Consider the following 14,161-nt stretch of genomic DNA (forward strand, 5'->3'; position numbering starts at 1 on the left):
AAATATCTTTTGGAACTGTTGGAAAAAAATGCATCCAGGCGGGACCTGGCTTTGGAAATTCGCAGTGGTTGCAGTTTTGGCACGTTTCGTGCAATCTGTCGGTAAGCTTAAAAATAAAATAAATGTTTCCATGATAGTACCTAAACACAATGTATATTTTGCAGATATCACATGCGATTTTGAAGCAGACGATTCTTGTCTGACACCAGATCCAAGCAATGTTTTGCAATGGACAAGGTTGAAAGGAACAACGCCATCAGTTGACACTGGGCCGTCGTTTGATCATACACTTGGGACTACAGCAGGTAGGTTAAACATCCAGATCAATCGATACTTCCCAATAAAACACGAAAATGCTAACTTCGATAAAAATTATTTTCGAAATTTTAGACAAAAAACACAAAATAAACAACATAAGTGCAAAAAGCAGGGAGTCGAACCTGCACTGAACTCGAACCTGTTTAAGCGGAATAACTTGTTAAACCCGATCCGTAAACTATATTTCATAAAAACCCGATCTGTAAATTATATTTCCTAAAAATCCGATCTGTAAATTTAATTTTTCAAAACCCGATTTGTAAATTATATTTTTTTAAAACCCGATCTGTAAATTATATTATTTTTAAAACCCGATCCGGAGTTGAACCCCATATTTTGTATGGTGCTGAACCGAAACCGAACCAGTACAAAATCAGCCTGTTTTTTTTGTGATCGCCACCACAAAATATTGATTTGGAAACAACGCGCACTGAAGAATACGCGACAAAACATCCATAGGGCGTGTCAAAACTGTTGTAATACATGGTGTCGCGCAGTGCACAGTCGAAATTCGTCTTGAGGTTACGGTAATGGAGTTTAAGCCGTTTATCTAATTTTAATTGCACACTTTAACACGTCCTTACTAAACGTTCCGGTTTCAGGCAAATTACTCGGTTTGGATCGCGTAATTTGCCTAAACTGGAACAAAACCCAAACCCGAAAACTTTTTTTTAAACCTGAACAGAAACCCAAAAGCAATAAATAGTAAACCCAAACCGAACTTGAACTCATACAACAGGCGGTTTGACACACTGACAAAAAGCAACTTAGAAATAGAAAAGAAAACTGGCAGAGAACATGTACGCAAAACTGGAGAATAACGTTCTCTAAAGCAGTGGTTCCCAACCTTTCTACACTGTGGGACCGGTAAAAATGTAAAAAAAATCCATGGACCGGCAACGAAAGATCGTAGTAAATGCAACACATATTTGTAAGCTTTTTGTTCACCAAAGTTGTCGATGCGCAACATAATGCAAGATTTAGTCATAGCCTATGTATTTAGGGCGTAAAATTACAACCAAACGGCAATCAAGTCAACTCAAACAACAAAACGCCAATCCATTTACATACAAAATCAATGCTATCTCAAAAGCGAAGAATAACTTCGTTTTACAAAAAAAAGTTGAATGCTACACACAGTTTATGACAAAAAAATCATAAACGTCACAAAAGCTTTGTTAAACAATTTGCGGGTATCAACGATGGAGAGCTACCCCAGTTTTACAGCCAGGCGTAAAATAAGTTTTGCAGGTACCAACAACTTTGCAATAGGCCTATCATTCTATATTAAAAAGTAGCTTGGCATAAAGTGAGATAATTCGCGGACCGGCAAAATATTTACGCGGACCGGCGGTTGGGAACCACTGCTCTAAAGTAGTCTAAACTAAGCCTATCGCATAAAACCGATTTCGACTAAAAGCAGCTGTGTCTTCCGCGAACGCTAAATATTGCCCTAATGTCATCTTTTTACCTTTCACATAATAGAATGATACGTTTAACTTTTCCTGAAATGTTTAACGCACATTGTAGTCGCGGTGGAAATAAAAATAAGCAAAAGGAGGTTTTACTCAACCTTCTCATCAAACAAATAGCCTTGTGACGTCACGGATGCGTTTAAAGCGTTGTGTGATTATTGCTTATTGATTTGACAATCAGATGAAGTTTGTTCGGAGTTAACTATACCGAATCCAAGCGTTTCGGCAATCGTAAACAAAAAAGGAACGTATGTAATACCCTATAGATATAGAGGCACAAGGATAAATAGACAGTTGGGCATAAATTTAAGTTGAGGTTATTGCCTTGTAAACAAGCAACAGTACTGAACTCGTTGATTTTTGCCATATCATTGATTTGCGCCTTTTGTTATCTTGCTTTTTGCTGCAGCCAGTTACAGTTTTTGTTCGAATCACGTTTACCTCGCGTCGTTATTTCCAGTTTAGTTTAAAAGTTGTTAGACCATTTTGAGATTAACGAAACTTCAGAAATTGTTTTTGTACTGCAGCTAGCTACTCTTTGGCCTCTCGGTTTGCTAGTATTATGTTAAGCTGATTCTTTTTTTCCTAAAAGCATGTTTTGAGTTACTTTTTTGCAGTTTAAGTACTGCTGTGCAGTGTATATTATATAGTGTGCATAGCCTTTTGAATGCTGATGAATTTGTAAGCACCTTTACGCATTTTAACAGGATACTACATGTACACTGAAGCCTCAGGTGGTACAGGAGTTGCAGTTGGCGCAAAAACCAGACTGCTGACACAATCGAAATCGTTTCCATCCACCGAAAGTTGTGCTCGATTTTGGTATCATATGTACGGATCTGGAATCGGTAGGATTTTCTGTTTATTACAATTTTGCAAAAAAGACGTACCCAATTAGTTGGTAAACCTAGTTTCTGCCTTTCGGTCAAAAAAAGGTGTGTGTAACATTTTTGGAAGCGCCATACTGACAACACGAAATCAGTCGAAAAAGAAAACAATCCCTGGGATTATCACACAGACGAACTTAATGTTGTTTAGGCGAACTTAATGTGTATGTACGGCAAACTGGAGCAGCTCTTGGCACACCAAGTCGGTCACTTACTGGAAACCAAGGTAACCGATGGTACTACGATGGTGTTACCGTACCAGCCGGTTCATCGAGTCGATGGGAGGCTGTCTTTGAGGGAGTACTTGGCGTTGATTATAGAAGTGACATAGCTATCGATGATGTCACGATCTCGGATGATCCCTGTGGACCAAAAGGTAACATTTATTTCGACATTGTTTTGAAGTTTTGAATTATTATGCCTAGTTTAAAGGTAACAGTGGCTACAGTTTGATGTTAATTTTCGAAAGTAAAAATTTCCTAATTCGCCTTAGTTTAATACTTTAATATAACTCTTCTGACTCGTATTAAAACCAATTGAAAAATTTTAGCAAACAAATTTCACCCAAATATTAATGCCATTAATAAAAAGTCTTGTCTTTTTTGTTTAGACGCATGTACCTTTGAAGATGTAAATTTGTGTTTTTGGTCGCCTGACCCCACCGCCGAATTCAACTGGCAAATTGGCGCCAATGTCGACGGAGGACCAATTATTGACCATACCACCGGGACTGATTCAGGTATGTATTGGGTATTTTTTTATTTTGGTCGCATAAATGCAGTATAAGGGTTTGATTGGATAGCATGTTTTTGCTGCAAGTGGACGTGGGTTAGAATGTTGAAAAGTTAAAATGTATTTATATTATATTACCTTATTTTAGGGACTTACATTTATGCTTTACCCGATGGGAGAAACAAAGGAGATATTGCACGGATAACGTCAATTTTATTTGATGCTACCTCACCCGACACCAACCTATGCTTCCAGTTCTGGTAAGATGATTCACATCCAACAACACGCACTATTATGCACACAATAGGTTTTAGAAAAGAGCAGCATTTTATCTAAAAATCGTAAAAGAAACTACTGTTTTTTACGACGACAAGAAAATCGTTAAACCAACTACCGTGTTTCCTATTATTTGTATGTGTAAGGGTGATCCTTGCACAAATTTGGCAAATGTAACATGATCGTGAAGTAGGTACGAGTCCTACCGCAGGCTAGATCTTTCTATCCTACGCCTTGCCATGTCGTGAATGCTTGGTGAGTGGTGACCGACTGGTTCGGTAAACCGTCTTCAATGAGCCTGGCGTAAGGTGGTTTAACAAGTGAGGTGTGTATGCTTTTTTTCAAGGTCAGAGTAGGAGACTCAAAACGCACACGTTAACATTTTAGCTGCACTTGTACTTCGTACAATAATTTCACAACACAAAGCCAAAAAAGCGTGTTGCAGCTGGACAACAGCATTGTTACGAAAGTTACTTGTTAGACCAACTATGACGTCACATAACATGGCCCAGTCCTCACTTGTTAAATATGACAAAGAGAATTGACATGCGTTCAACGCAGTGGTTCTCAAACTTTTTCATTATATTTTCAAAACGATCACTTTGCAATTATATCAAGGGCTCGCGGTCCTTTAGCTGGAATGCGTATTTTAGCAAAACGATAGTTGATTTGCTGAACTTTAGCTAGTGAAGCAAAAATAACCAAAAAAAAAACAGTTTGCGACATCAAAGACAAAACAAAAAAAACATTACGATTGTGCGCGAACAGTTGCTTTTTGTTAGTTGTCACGCAATAAAGGCTATTGTTTAGCAATGGAGACAGTCGATCTTTAATTTTCCTTTTATTTACACTTATTCAGTGGCACAAGCTTACGCCAAATACGATTATAGAAGTACTTCAACCTTTTCACGGTCCCCCCAAAATTGCCTCACGGACCCCTAAAGGACCGCGGACCCAAGTTTAAGAACCGCTGGTTCAACGCAAAGTATTTAATGTAAAACTAAACGCTTTGTTGTAGGTACTACATCAGCGGTGCAGACATCGGTTCTATTGAAGTTATGGTTCGTGGAAACGACGATTTGACGAAAAGTTCACGCGTTTGGCGAGTTATCGGAGATCAGGGTGATGCATGGCACAAAGGACAAGTCTCAATTAACAGCTCCAGTACCAGTTTTCGGGTTTGTTATTCTTTAAATTTTATGTCTGCTAAATATTACATTGTACTGGATGTTCACACAAGAAATATACAGGTTCGGCCACAGTTAGACCTACCATATTTTCTTTACCAAAAACATTGCCCTTAAAATTGTCAACAGCTACTTCTTTAATACAGTATTTGACTTTTACACACAGTTAAAATCGTCCAGTTTGCTTAAAGGTAACTTCTGGTAATTGTTGGTAATAACTATCACAAATTAGTCACACTACGTATTTTTGGCTACAAAGTTACTATAAGTTTAAGCTGGTGACTGTTTTGGAATGCCTTTTAAGTATATCCCTCCAAAAAGTGTACTTGGGCATTTTTACGGTCCTTGTAGGTCTGTAGATCCAGTCGGTTTAAGTGAAAAGGAAGAAAGAACATAGTTTAGAGATCGTAGATACACAACAATTTTGTTGGGATGCTACAAACGTAATCTGGTTAAGTAAAATTGCCCTTTTTATTAGATTGACATTGAGGCTCGAATGTCAGTTGGGGATTTCGGTGTTATGGCCATTGATGATATTACAACATCTGCAGAAAACTGCTCAGGTACGTTACAACACCAAACTAAATGTTCATCTTAAAGAAGCGCTGTTTTTCTTCATTGCACCGTAGACTAAAACGTTTCAGCAAATTTGTCGTAATATACAAACTCCGCTTGTATTTTTGCTTCATGGAAAATGTACATAAACACAGGCCAGCCGGTTGATGCCATTCTTGAGCGCAGTGGCCCTTACCTTATTTACTCCTACAACTTGCCAACACATGCATTTGACCTTCAAAATGCCAACGAGGCTTTCCTTAGCGATACTGATCCCGAAAGATTTTTTATCGTGTCGCCTGGTTTGTCTGGGGCGCCTGGCTCGGTGTCTTTTGAATCCGAGGCACAACCATTCTACTACTTACGGCACCGAAATTATTTTTTGTACCTGGACCCAAAGGTCACAGATGATCTTTACTTGGATGACGCAACGTTCTTCCCACGCTCCGACACGTTTTATCCGGTAAGTTGGCCACCATTGTGTGACAGAAGCTTACAAATGTGTGAAAATGTTTGTGTGAGCATTGTTTAATACTATTTTCTACTGAATGCGTATTTGAAGAATACCAGGGAAAGACAATTGCGTGTTTTAAGTCATATTTCCACAACACCTTTTTTGTGCTTACTTATTATGATAATTATCAAGTGTATTTTTTTCTTTCAACCCAATTCAATAATATATTCTTATGTTAAGCATGCCTGCAATATGTTTCGTTAGAGATAGAAATGCGTTGTGTATTTGTTTCTAAAAAAATTGATTTAGGGTTATACCGTTTACGAGTCCAGCAACTATCCAAATCACTACATACGTCACGACATCAATTTACAACTAAAAATTGAGCTGGATGACAACACAGATGCTATGCACCAAGATGCAAGTTTCCAACTAACAGAAAGTAAGATCGAAATGTAGAAATATTGTCAGTCACCTAAAAATATATTTATACATATTTCCAAATACTGAAGTATTGTTTTTTGTTTGAACCGTCATGAAAGTACAGTTTTTCAAAAAAAATCATATTTAGACCTGGGTACATTTGACTGTGACTTCGAGTTAAGTATTTGTGGATGGACGAACTTGCGAGAAAGTGATGACGTCGACTGGACACGTCACATGGGATCGACTGATTCTGAACATACAGGTCCTGAAGGAGATCACACACATGGAAGTAAGTTATTATACTGTGTAAAAATTAGACAATTTTGTGCAATGAAAAAACTATATTGAGGAAAAATAAATAAATATGGTTTCAAGTAAAAAACTTTGTGTTTTATTTACTGATACTTGGTTTTAGATGTATGCTTCAACCGCGAGAATGATATAAACGTGGTGTGGGACGAGTTTTCTGATCCAACATACCACAATCCGCCACATATATGGAACTTCGGACAGTAAGGACGCTAATACCAATACATTGATAACACTGAAAAAAAACTAAAATACGTTTTTTCTTGTTTTTTTTGTCCATGTTTTAATACTACATTTTTTTGTTTCTCTTTCGGCAAATTTGTGAATGTTGGACTGAATCAAAAATATTATTCAGTACCGCTACAAACCTTAAACCGAAACGAAATACTTTACGGATCGTTTTTTTGTGGATCTAAATAAGGTTATTTACAGCCCAAACAGAAACTTTTTGTAATACATCACACAAGCTGAACGAAACAATAATTTGCAGACAAGGTGGTTCGTACTTTAGACAACATTGAATACCTAATAATTATGTTTTAAATGGTTTGTAGCAACGGACTGGGTAATTCCAGCTTTCAGTGGTTTTATAAACAGTTTGGATCGAAATAAGGTCCTTTTCGGCATTATTTGTACATTGTGCCGACGCATTTTTGTACTGACGAACAAATAAGTCGTTGAATAATTATGAAAAAAAAAAAAAAAAACCATTTTGATTTTACTCGATTTGTTTGTTTGTTTGTTTTTTCTTTTTTTTTCTTCCCTGAAGTTTGTCCACCCCATTTTGCCGTGAAATGTTTGATGGATTTCGATGAAACTTTCAGAGATGGTAAATGTGGTTATGCAGATGTGCCATCTACTTCGTTTGACTTGATAACCCCAGTATTTACCCCGCTAGACCACAAAATGTAAAACGTTTTTTTAGGTTGCTGCGGACCACAAACAGAAAATTTCTGTAGTGTAATAGTATAATAAAGGGGGGTGTTAACAGCCTTATGACGTCAGAAGTGTTAACGAATGTTGCTAATGACACCTCTAGTGGTCAGAATGTTAAACATTGGCCGATTTGGATAAAATTTTACAGGACTGTTTTTGGGTCATTGTGGTCTCATATTTTAAACTTTTGAGTGTAGAACCCTATCAGTTACCCCACTAACCCCCTAATGGGTAAAAATTTGAAAACATTGTCGGAATCAAATGAAATTTGGACAGCTTGCAGAGTTTGTCATTTATAGGTGTCGATTGTTGTGTTTAACCCTGTAGTTCCAATATTTACCCCTCTTGCCCCCTAGTATGGGTGAATTTTTTAAACAATGTCTGAATTGGATGAAATTTGGATAACTTATGGAGTGTGCCATTTATAGTTGTTGATTGTTGTGTTCCACCCTGTCAACCCAACATTAACCCCACTAGCCCCCAAAATGGGTCCATTTTTTAAACAATAATGTCGGAATTGATTGATTTTTTTTCAGATAGAACACAAAATAAAAACACCCTGAAAAATGTATGAATGAAATAAAATTTGAATAGTTTGTACTCCATATAGCATATTTATTTTTGCACAGTACCGATCACTGTGTTTGACCTTACGATACCAAAACTTTCCATACTTATCTCTTAAAATGCATTATTTACAAATTTGCATGTGTGGGGACCCATAAGTTTCTACTTGCAGAAACAACCATGGTTATAAAAGACAGTGGATGTTATGGGACCCAATATAAAACAAATATGGGAAATATTTTATTGTTTTAAAATAGGTTATGGTGTATATGCAATGTCAATATGTGCTAAGCCACCCTTTTAGTTTGTTTTGTTTTTTAGATATTTGGACAGCGAAATTGATAAGTGTGAATACGAATGCTCTTTGCAACCGCTTTGTGCAGCCTACTGTTTTCACACCAACACGGAACAAAACGGACAATATTCCGGATATTGCTACGGAAGGTCTCTAAAATGTTTCTTTAATTCCGCTGTATTAAACGCCCAACCCGAAAAATCCAGTCATGCGGATTTAATTTTAAATTAAATTAAATTTACCAATTTATATTTCCAGGTCCAACGAAACGAACGTGGCTGTCGCAGAGGCAAATCACATCTCTGGATTTCGGATTGACTGCACTCAGGGTTATTACATGTTTCTAGAAAGTTCTTTTCCTAACGTACCCGGTGACAAGGCGAGATTGGTCAGTCCCTCTGTCGTAGCTGATGGAAGTAAGTGTTGAATGTTAAACATAAATTAGACACCATTGTTGCTTAATGTGCACAACAAAATATTCAAATATTCAATAGTCTACTTCTAGGGCACTGCTAATAAACAAATGTAAAAAATATATATTAAAATTTGCTGATTACAAACAGTATACAACTAATGCCTTTTTAAAAACATTGAAATACAAACACAGTTGCCAATAAAACCTAAAACATAGACTTGCTATTTACTTTTGACAAAAAAACGTATGTAATATTCAACTAAGATTTTCAACAATTCCTTTCACCATAATGCTCTTGTTTAAAGGCGCGAAGTGTGTGTCTTTTTGGTATCACATGCATGGGACAAATGCTGGAGTAGTGAATGTATACGTGCAGACATCGGACATTGTACCTGATCAGCCATTTTGGTCTCGTCATGGCGCTCAGGGACGCTGGTGGAGGCCGGTCCAGGTACGTTGTTCAATATATGGTTTGTTTTAAGTCTTTCAGTAAATCTATCGTGGAACTGAAAAACAGTTATGGATGAAATCACTAGTGCTGATAATTACTGTATTATGTTTGTTTTTTTCAATCTGCATTGGAGTGAATATTTTTTATTTTTGTTTGTTTACTTTTTTCCAGATCAATATTAAGTCAAGCGATCCGTACAGAATTGTTGTGGAAGCTGTAGCTGGTGGAGGAGATTTGTCCGATTTAGCAGTTGATGACATGTTAATTGCCGACGGGGAATGTCCTTCTGTATGTTATTTTTTTTGCAACTTATACATCAAACCAACTTCCTTAGTTGATAGGAGTGACATGAAAAGTTAAAATCGCATTTTCTATACAGAATGTCGTTTGCGATTTGGAAACATCATCAATATGTGGTTGGGAATATGACACGGGTGCTGACTTTTTATGGACGTGGAAAACTGGTACAACTTCTTCAACAACTACCGGCCCGTCATATGACCACTCAATGCAAACTGCACAAGGACATTATCTGTACATCGAAACCTCCAGTCCCAGAGTACGTTGCTTTTAGGTTAAGAAAAGAAAAGAATAGTTGACCCTTTGCAGTCAAAATTTAATCATTTTTATTTGAAGTCTAGACTTATTGACAAGTTATTTGCAACCTTACCAAATTGTGAAATATTTTATAAGACAAAAAGTATCTTAATAAACATTTATTGCAGTTTAATGAATCTTTTAGGCCATAATATTTGAATCAATGTGCAGGTGGTTGGAGATTTGGCCAGGTTATATTCGCCCACCTACTCTGGTTCGAACCAAAGTCTATGTTTCCAGTTTTACTATCACATGTATGGTACCAACATTGGATCGCTTTCCATTACACTGGCGCATGGAATAGATATAGGTATGACGCAACGTGTCTTGTTTAGTTACTTGAGTATCACATTTCGCTCCTGATGATAAAAGCTCTTGATAAAAGTTTTAATCTTTAAGAAATAGCTTGTATGATATTCAATTAAAAATTAGTATTTAGCGCAGATAAAGTTGGGGCCACAATCACCGCCTATAAATAGCAGGCCAAGGCAAAATTTTGTATACTTTTATTATGATTCGATGTAGCTTTCCCTCAAACTAGGTTATCTAGTTTCGATAACGTACATCCTCTGCTGATTCCAGCAAAATGTTTCTCTCGCGTTCGGTGACCCGCTTTAGACATGCTCCAAATTTTGGACTTATTTTCACTGTTGTGTGGATTTTCTTGGTCAAACAAATTGAACATAACTAATTGATCTTTCACAGGTCTTCCGATATGGCATAGAGAAGGAAACCAAGGAGATTTGTGGTTACTGGGTCAATCCACAATTACATCACAAGACGATTTCGAAATTATGATTGAAGCAACTGTCGGTGCCAGTTATCTGGGAGACATTGCTATCGACGATCTTGCCTTGATAGATGGTCCTTGTAATGAGGTAAAACATATATGCCGCCAAATGCGAGCAAAATAACCAAAATATGTTGCAGTTTCATCTAGAAGTAAAAACAACTTTTTAAATTTCAATTACTTTTTCTTGCTGTTACAAATTTAGAAGTAAAAACAACTTCTTCTTTCCTGTCACTCTATTAAACTGTTTTTGGTTACAGATTTGTGATTTCGAACATCCAGAACCTTGTTTGTGGTATAACGTTCCATTGACTGATAATTTTGATTGGAGCGAACAGCAGGGAAAATACGTGGCAGAAGGAAAAGGTCCTTTGATTGATCACACCACGATAAGCAACGGAGGTATGCATGTTAAACATGGACTCCCTGATCCATTTTTGTTTCATTTGTTTCTCTCTTCTAGTAGATGTTTTTTCTGACGAGAAACCACAAGTTGAAAACGTTTTATGCGTAAAATGTCACGAACAATTTAATTAAATGCAGTTAAAAATAGTTAAAATAGTTAGTTTTGAGTCCTGTTATTAACTTCGTTTTTTTTACCATTACCTATTGAACAACAACGGCTTAATAACACAATCTTATTACCCGTTTAGGTACTTACATATATGCTGACATGATCGGTTCAAAAGCTGATGACGTAGCTTGGTATTCGAGTGAGACTCTGTCACCTTCACCAGCCAGTCCAGCTTGTCTTACTTTCTGGTATTATATCACTGGCAAAGAAGTGGGTACGGTTTCTGTAATCATGGAAAGCGTAAATTCAGACGCAAGGTTAGAATGGTTACTATTTTTAAGTCATTGCGTAAAACGGTACAAAGTATGATTTTGTCCGGGACAGATATGTCTTGTGGACTTTGACCGGCAGTCAAGCAGATGATTGGTTACAAGCCACTGTACCCATCGTAAGCAGTTACCACAGAAGACTCTTAATCGAAGTTACATCAACTGGGGGAACTGACGGTATGATATACATTCCACCTTATAATAATTGTTTTCCGCAAATTATATCACGTACTGCAACAAACAAAACAGTTTTTGTGGTTTTAAAAACCGAATTTAGATAATTTGTCGCATACGAGATAAGTTTTGTGTTGGTCCTCAACCCCTACTTCAGGTGTATAAATTAGTTTTATTTTACATTTTCCAATAGCCATTGTCGCTTTGGATGACATTTCATTTATGACGCCCCACTGTGTCGTGAGTCCTTTATCAGCCACTCCTCCTGACGTCGGTGTTACTACACCCGAACCAGTAAATACCCAACCACCCCCCACAACTGGACCCAGTGATTGCACATTTGACAGCGACATGTGTAACTGGTATACTGACCCGTCGTATCAAGGATCTTGGAAAAGGTAGAAGTGTGTGCTTAACAAGGTATTTTGGTTTGGTTAAGAAATATTGTATTTTAGACTCAACGGAAACGACCCAACACCCAACACTGGACCAGAAACCGACCACACCACTGGTACTAACCAAGGTTACTACCTTTACATTGATTCAAGGTCCACAATTTCTAAGGGTAAGATTAAAGAATTCTGCTTTAGCTGAATAGATGTTTTTGCACCAACAGAAACGGGGATAATTTTAAAATGTCGTTTGTTTCAGCTGGCAACGTGGCTGTACTTTTGGGCCCCTTAAATCAGTTAAATGGTCAGAAGAAAACTATTTGTTTCTCGTTCTGGTATCATATGTATGGAGAGGGCATGGGTAGTTTGAGCGTTCACACGAAGACTAGACCTCATTTGGGAACAGCAATATGGGAAAGATCTGGTCATCAGAGCGGACGCTGGCAGCGTGCTTCTATTCAAATCGATATTGACGTAGATTTTCAGGTACAAATGAATAAAATTATAGCTTTGTACATGTTACCCTACTTGCCATACATTTCAACATTATTTTCTTCGTTTGTTATATGGTTGCCACAAATTCACTAGTAAACAATTTCCTTTTTATTATTTTTTTAGCTCGCTTTTCAAGCTGTTGTCGGAGTGACGGATATCAGTGACGTGGCAATCGATGACATCACACTACTCGACGGCGAGTGCCAACCACGTGAGTAGAATCAAACGATAAAACTGCAACGAAAATTGCAGCGACACGCAGAAAACCAACGACATTTATGTTTTTCAGACGCCGGGGAAATCCACACTTGCGATTTCCAGTCCCCATCTCTATGTTCCTTTACACAAGACCCGTCGGCTGATTTTCCTTGGACTTGGCAGAAAGGTTCAACTACATCAGCAAGCACTGGGCCAACCTCTGACCACACATACCAGACTGCTGAAGGTGAGAAGAAAGTCAATTTTGCGACATTATTTCAGTTGTAATTATCAGTCAGCATGGTTTTGACGTTGATGTGATCAAACTTACGCATTGAAATTCGGTGGATTGTGTTTAACACACCAAACTAAAGAGATTTATTTAGATGAAAGCTTTTTCAAAATTTAGCAATAACTTTTTATTATTTTAACAGCGTTTTTTCGCAAATCCACTTCATAACACCGATTTTTTAAACTTTAATGTATTTCCCAAAGTAATGTCAAATAATTTCTTTCAGGGTACTACTTATATGGTGAGATGAGTGGCCCAGTTCAGGGTGACAAAGCTCGTCTAATGTCTCCCATATATGGGGCGGAAAGTGGGTCTCACTGCGCCCAGTTCTTTTATCATATGTTGGGGACAAGAATCGGAAAACTATCTCTACATCAGCGCACTGTGAGTCAATTCGCCTTTAATTGATCCGATTTTAGTGTACATTAGTAAGCGAGGAAGCAATATTTCAAATGTTTGTGTTGCAAATACCTTATTTTTACTGCATGCTATATAAAAGTGCTTTGCCCGCTTTTTAAATGTTTTTTGCGACACCTATCTTACCATTTTTAAACTAACAAAAATTCTGATTTGTATGCAATAAACGATTGTAGGAGGAGAAAGGAGATGTGGATTTTGAGCGGTGGTCATTGGACAGTAATCAGGGAAATCATTGGTTTAAAGCTAGGGTCAACATTCCATCAATATATGATTATGTGTTGGTGTTTGAAGCAGAGCGTGGTTCTGGTTTCGAGGGTGACATAGCAATCGATGATGTGACAGTTTTTCAGCAGGAATGCCCGAAACAATGTCAGTACCACGATTTAAAAAAATGTTTAGTAGCTATTAGGCTATTAGATCGGCTCTTGTTCTGACTTTAATTGCATTTTAGTGGAATGTGATTTTGAGAACGACTTATGTGGTTGGATAAACCACGACACCAACGATAACTTTAATTGGATCGAAAGTCGAGGTATTTCGGGATCTGGACCATCTGGTGACCACAGCGCACAGGGAAACGGTGGGAAACCTTAAATATTCATGTAAAACTCTAACTCGTTTTGACTTTACTTGTAACCCGTTTAGAATATAATTAACACGATTTATTGTCAGAATAT

The 14,161-nt window shown here is 37.4% G+C and overlaps 1 protein-coding gene across 1 annotated transcript in view; it reads left to right on the forward strand.

The window, feature by feature from the left end:
• The first annotated feature begins 2,422 nt into the window (after positions 1 to 2,422).
• The window catches only part of LOC145213069 (MAM and LDL-receptor class A domain-containing protein 2-like), a 30,217-nt gene continuing 18,478 nt past the window's right edge, over positions 2,423 to 14,161 (forward strand). Inside the window, exons 1-28 of the mRNA XM_080081309.1 lie at positions 2,423 to 2,641; positions 2,832 to 3,056; positions 3,291 to 3,419; positions 3,561 to 3,672; positions 4,707 to 4,866; positions 5,354 to 5,438; positions 5,586 to 5,893; positions 6,194 to 6,326; positions 6,456 to 6,599; positions 6,726 to 6,822; positions 8,444 to 8,566; positions 8,676 to 8,833; positions 9,138 to 9,283; positions 9,455 to 9,571; positions 9,663 to 9,842; positions 10,052 to 10,190; positions 10,586 to 10,758; positions 10,931 to 11,072; positions 11,324 to 11,501; positions 11,569 to 11,690; positions 11,881 to 12,085; positions 12,143 to 12,252; positions 12,339 to 12,565; positions 12,698 to 12,785; positions 12,864 to 13,019; positions 13,291 to 13,448; positions 13,658 to 13,853; positions 13,936 to 14,064. Coding sequence (XP_079937435.1) covers positions 2,509 to 2,641; positions 2,832 to 3,056; positions 3,291 to 3,419; positions 3,561 to 3,672; positions 4,707 to 4,866; positions 5,354 to 5,438; positions 5,586 to 5,893; positions 6,194 to 6,326; positions 6,456 to 6,599; positions 6,726 to 6,822; positions 8,444 to 8,566; positions 8,676 to 8,833; positions 9,138 to 9,283; positions 9,455 to 9,571; positions 9,663 to 9,842; positions 10,052 to 10,190; positions 10,586 to 10,758; positions 10,931 to 11,072; positions 11,324 to 11,501; positions 11,569 to 11,690; positions 11,881 to 12,085; positions 12,143 to 12,252; positions 12,339 to 12,565; positions 12,698 to 12,785; positions 12,864 to 13,019; positions 13,291 to 13,448; positions 13,658 to 13,853; positions 13,936 to 14,064 — 4,273 coding nt within the window. The 5' untranslated portion in view covers positions 2,423 to 2,508. The remainder of the gene's footprint in view (positions 2,642 to 2,831; positions 3,057 to 3,290; positions 3,420 to 3,560; positions 3,673 to 4,706; positions 4,867 to 5,353; positions 5,439 to 5,585; positions 5,894 to 6,193; positions 6,327 to 6,455; positions 6,600 to 6,725; positions 6,823 to 8,443; positions 8,567 to 8,675; positions 8,834 to 9,137; positions 9,284 to 9,454; positions 9,572 to 9,662; positions 9,843 to 10,051; positions 10,191 to 10,585; positions 10,759 to 10,930; positions 11,073 to 11,323; positions 11,502 to 11,568; positions 11,691 to 11,880; positions 12,086 to 12,142; positions 12,253 to 12,338; positions 12,566 to 12,697; positions 12,786 to 12,863; positions 13,020 to 13,290; positions 13,449 to 13,657; positions 13,854 to 13,935; positions 14,065 to 14,161) is intronic.

This window comes from Phallusia mammillata, chromosome 2 (assembly GCF_965637545.1).
Source record: "Phallusia mammillata chromosome 2, kaPhaMamm4.hap1.1, whole genome shotgun sequence".
Classification (NCBI taxonomy): domain Eukaryota; kingdom Metazoa; phylum Chordata; class Ascidiacea; order Phlebobranchia; family Ascidiidae; genus Phallusia; species Phallusia mammillata.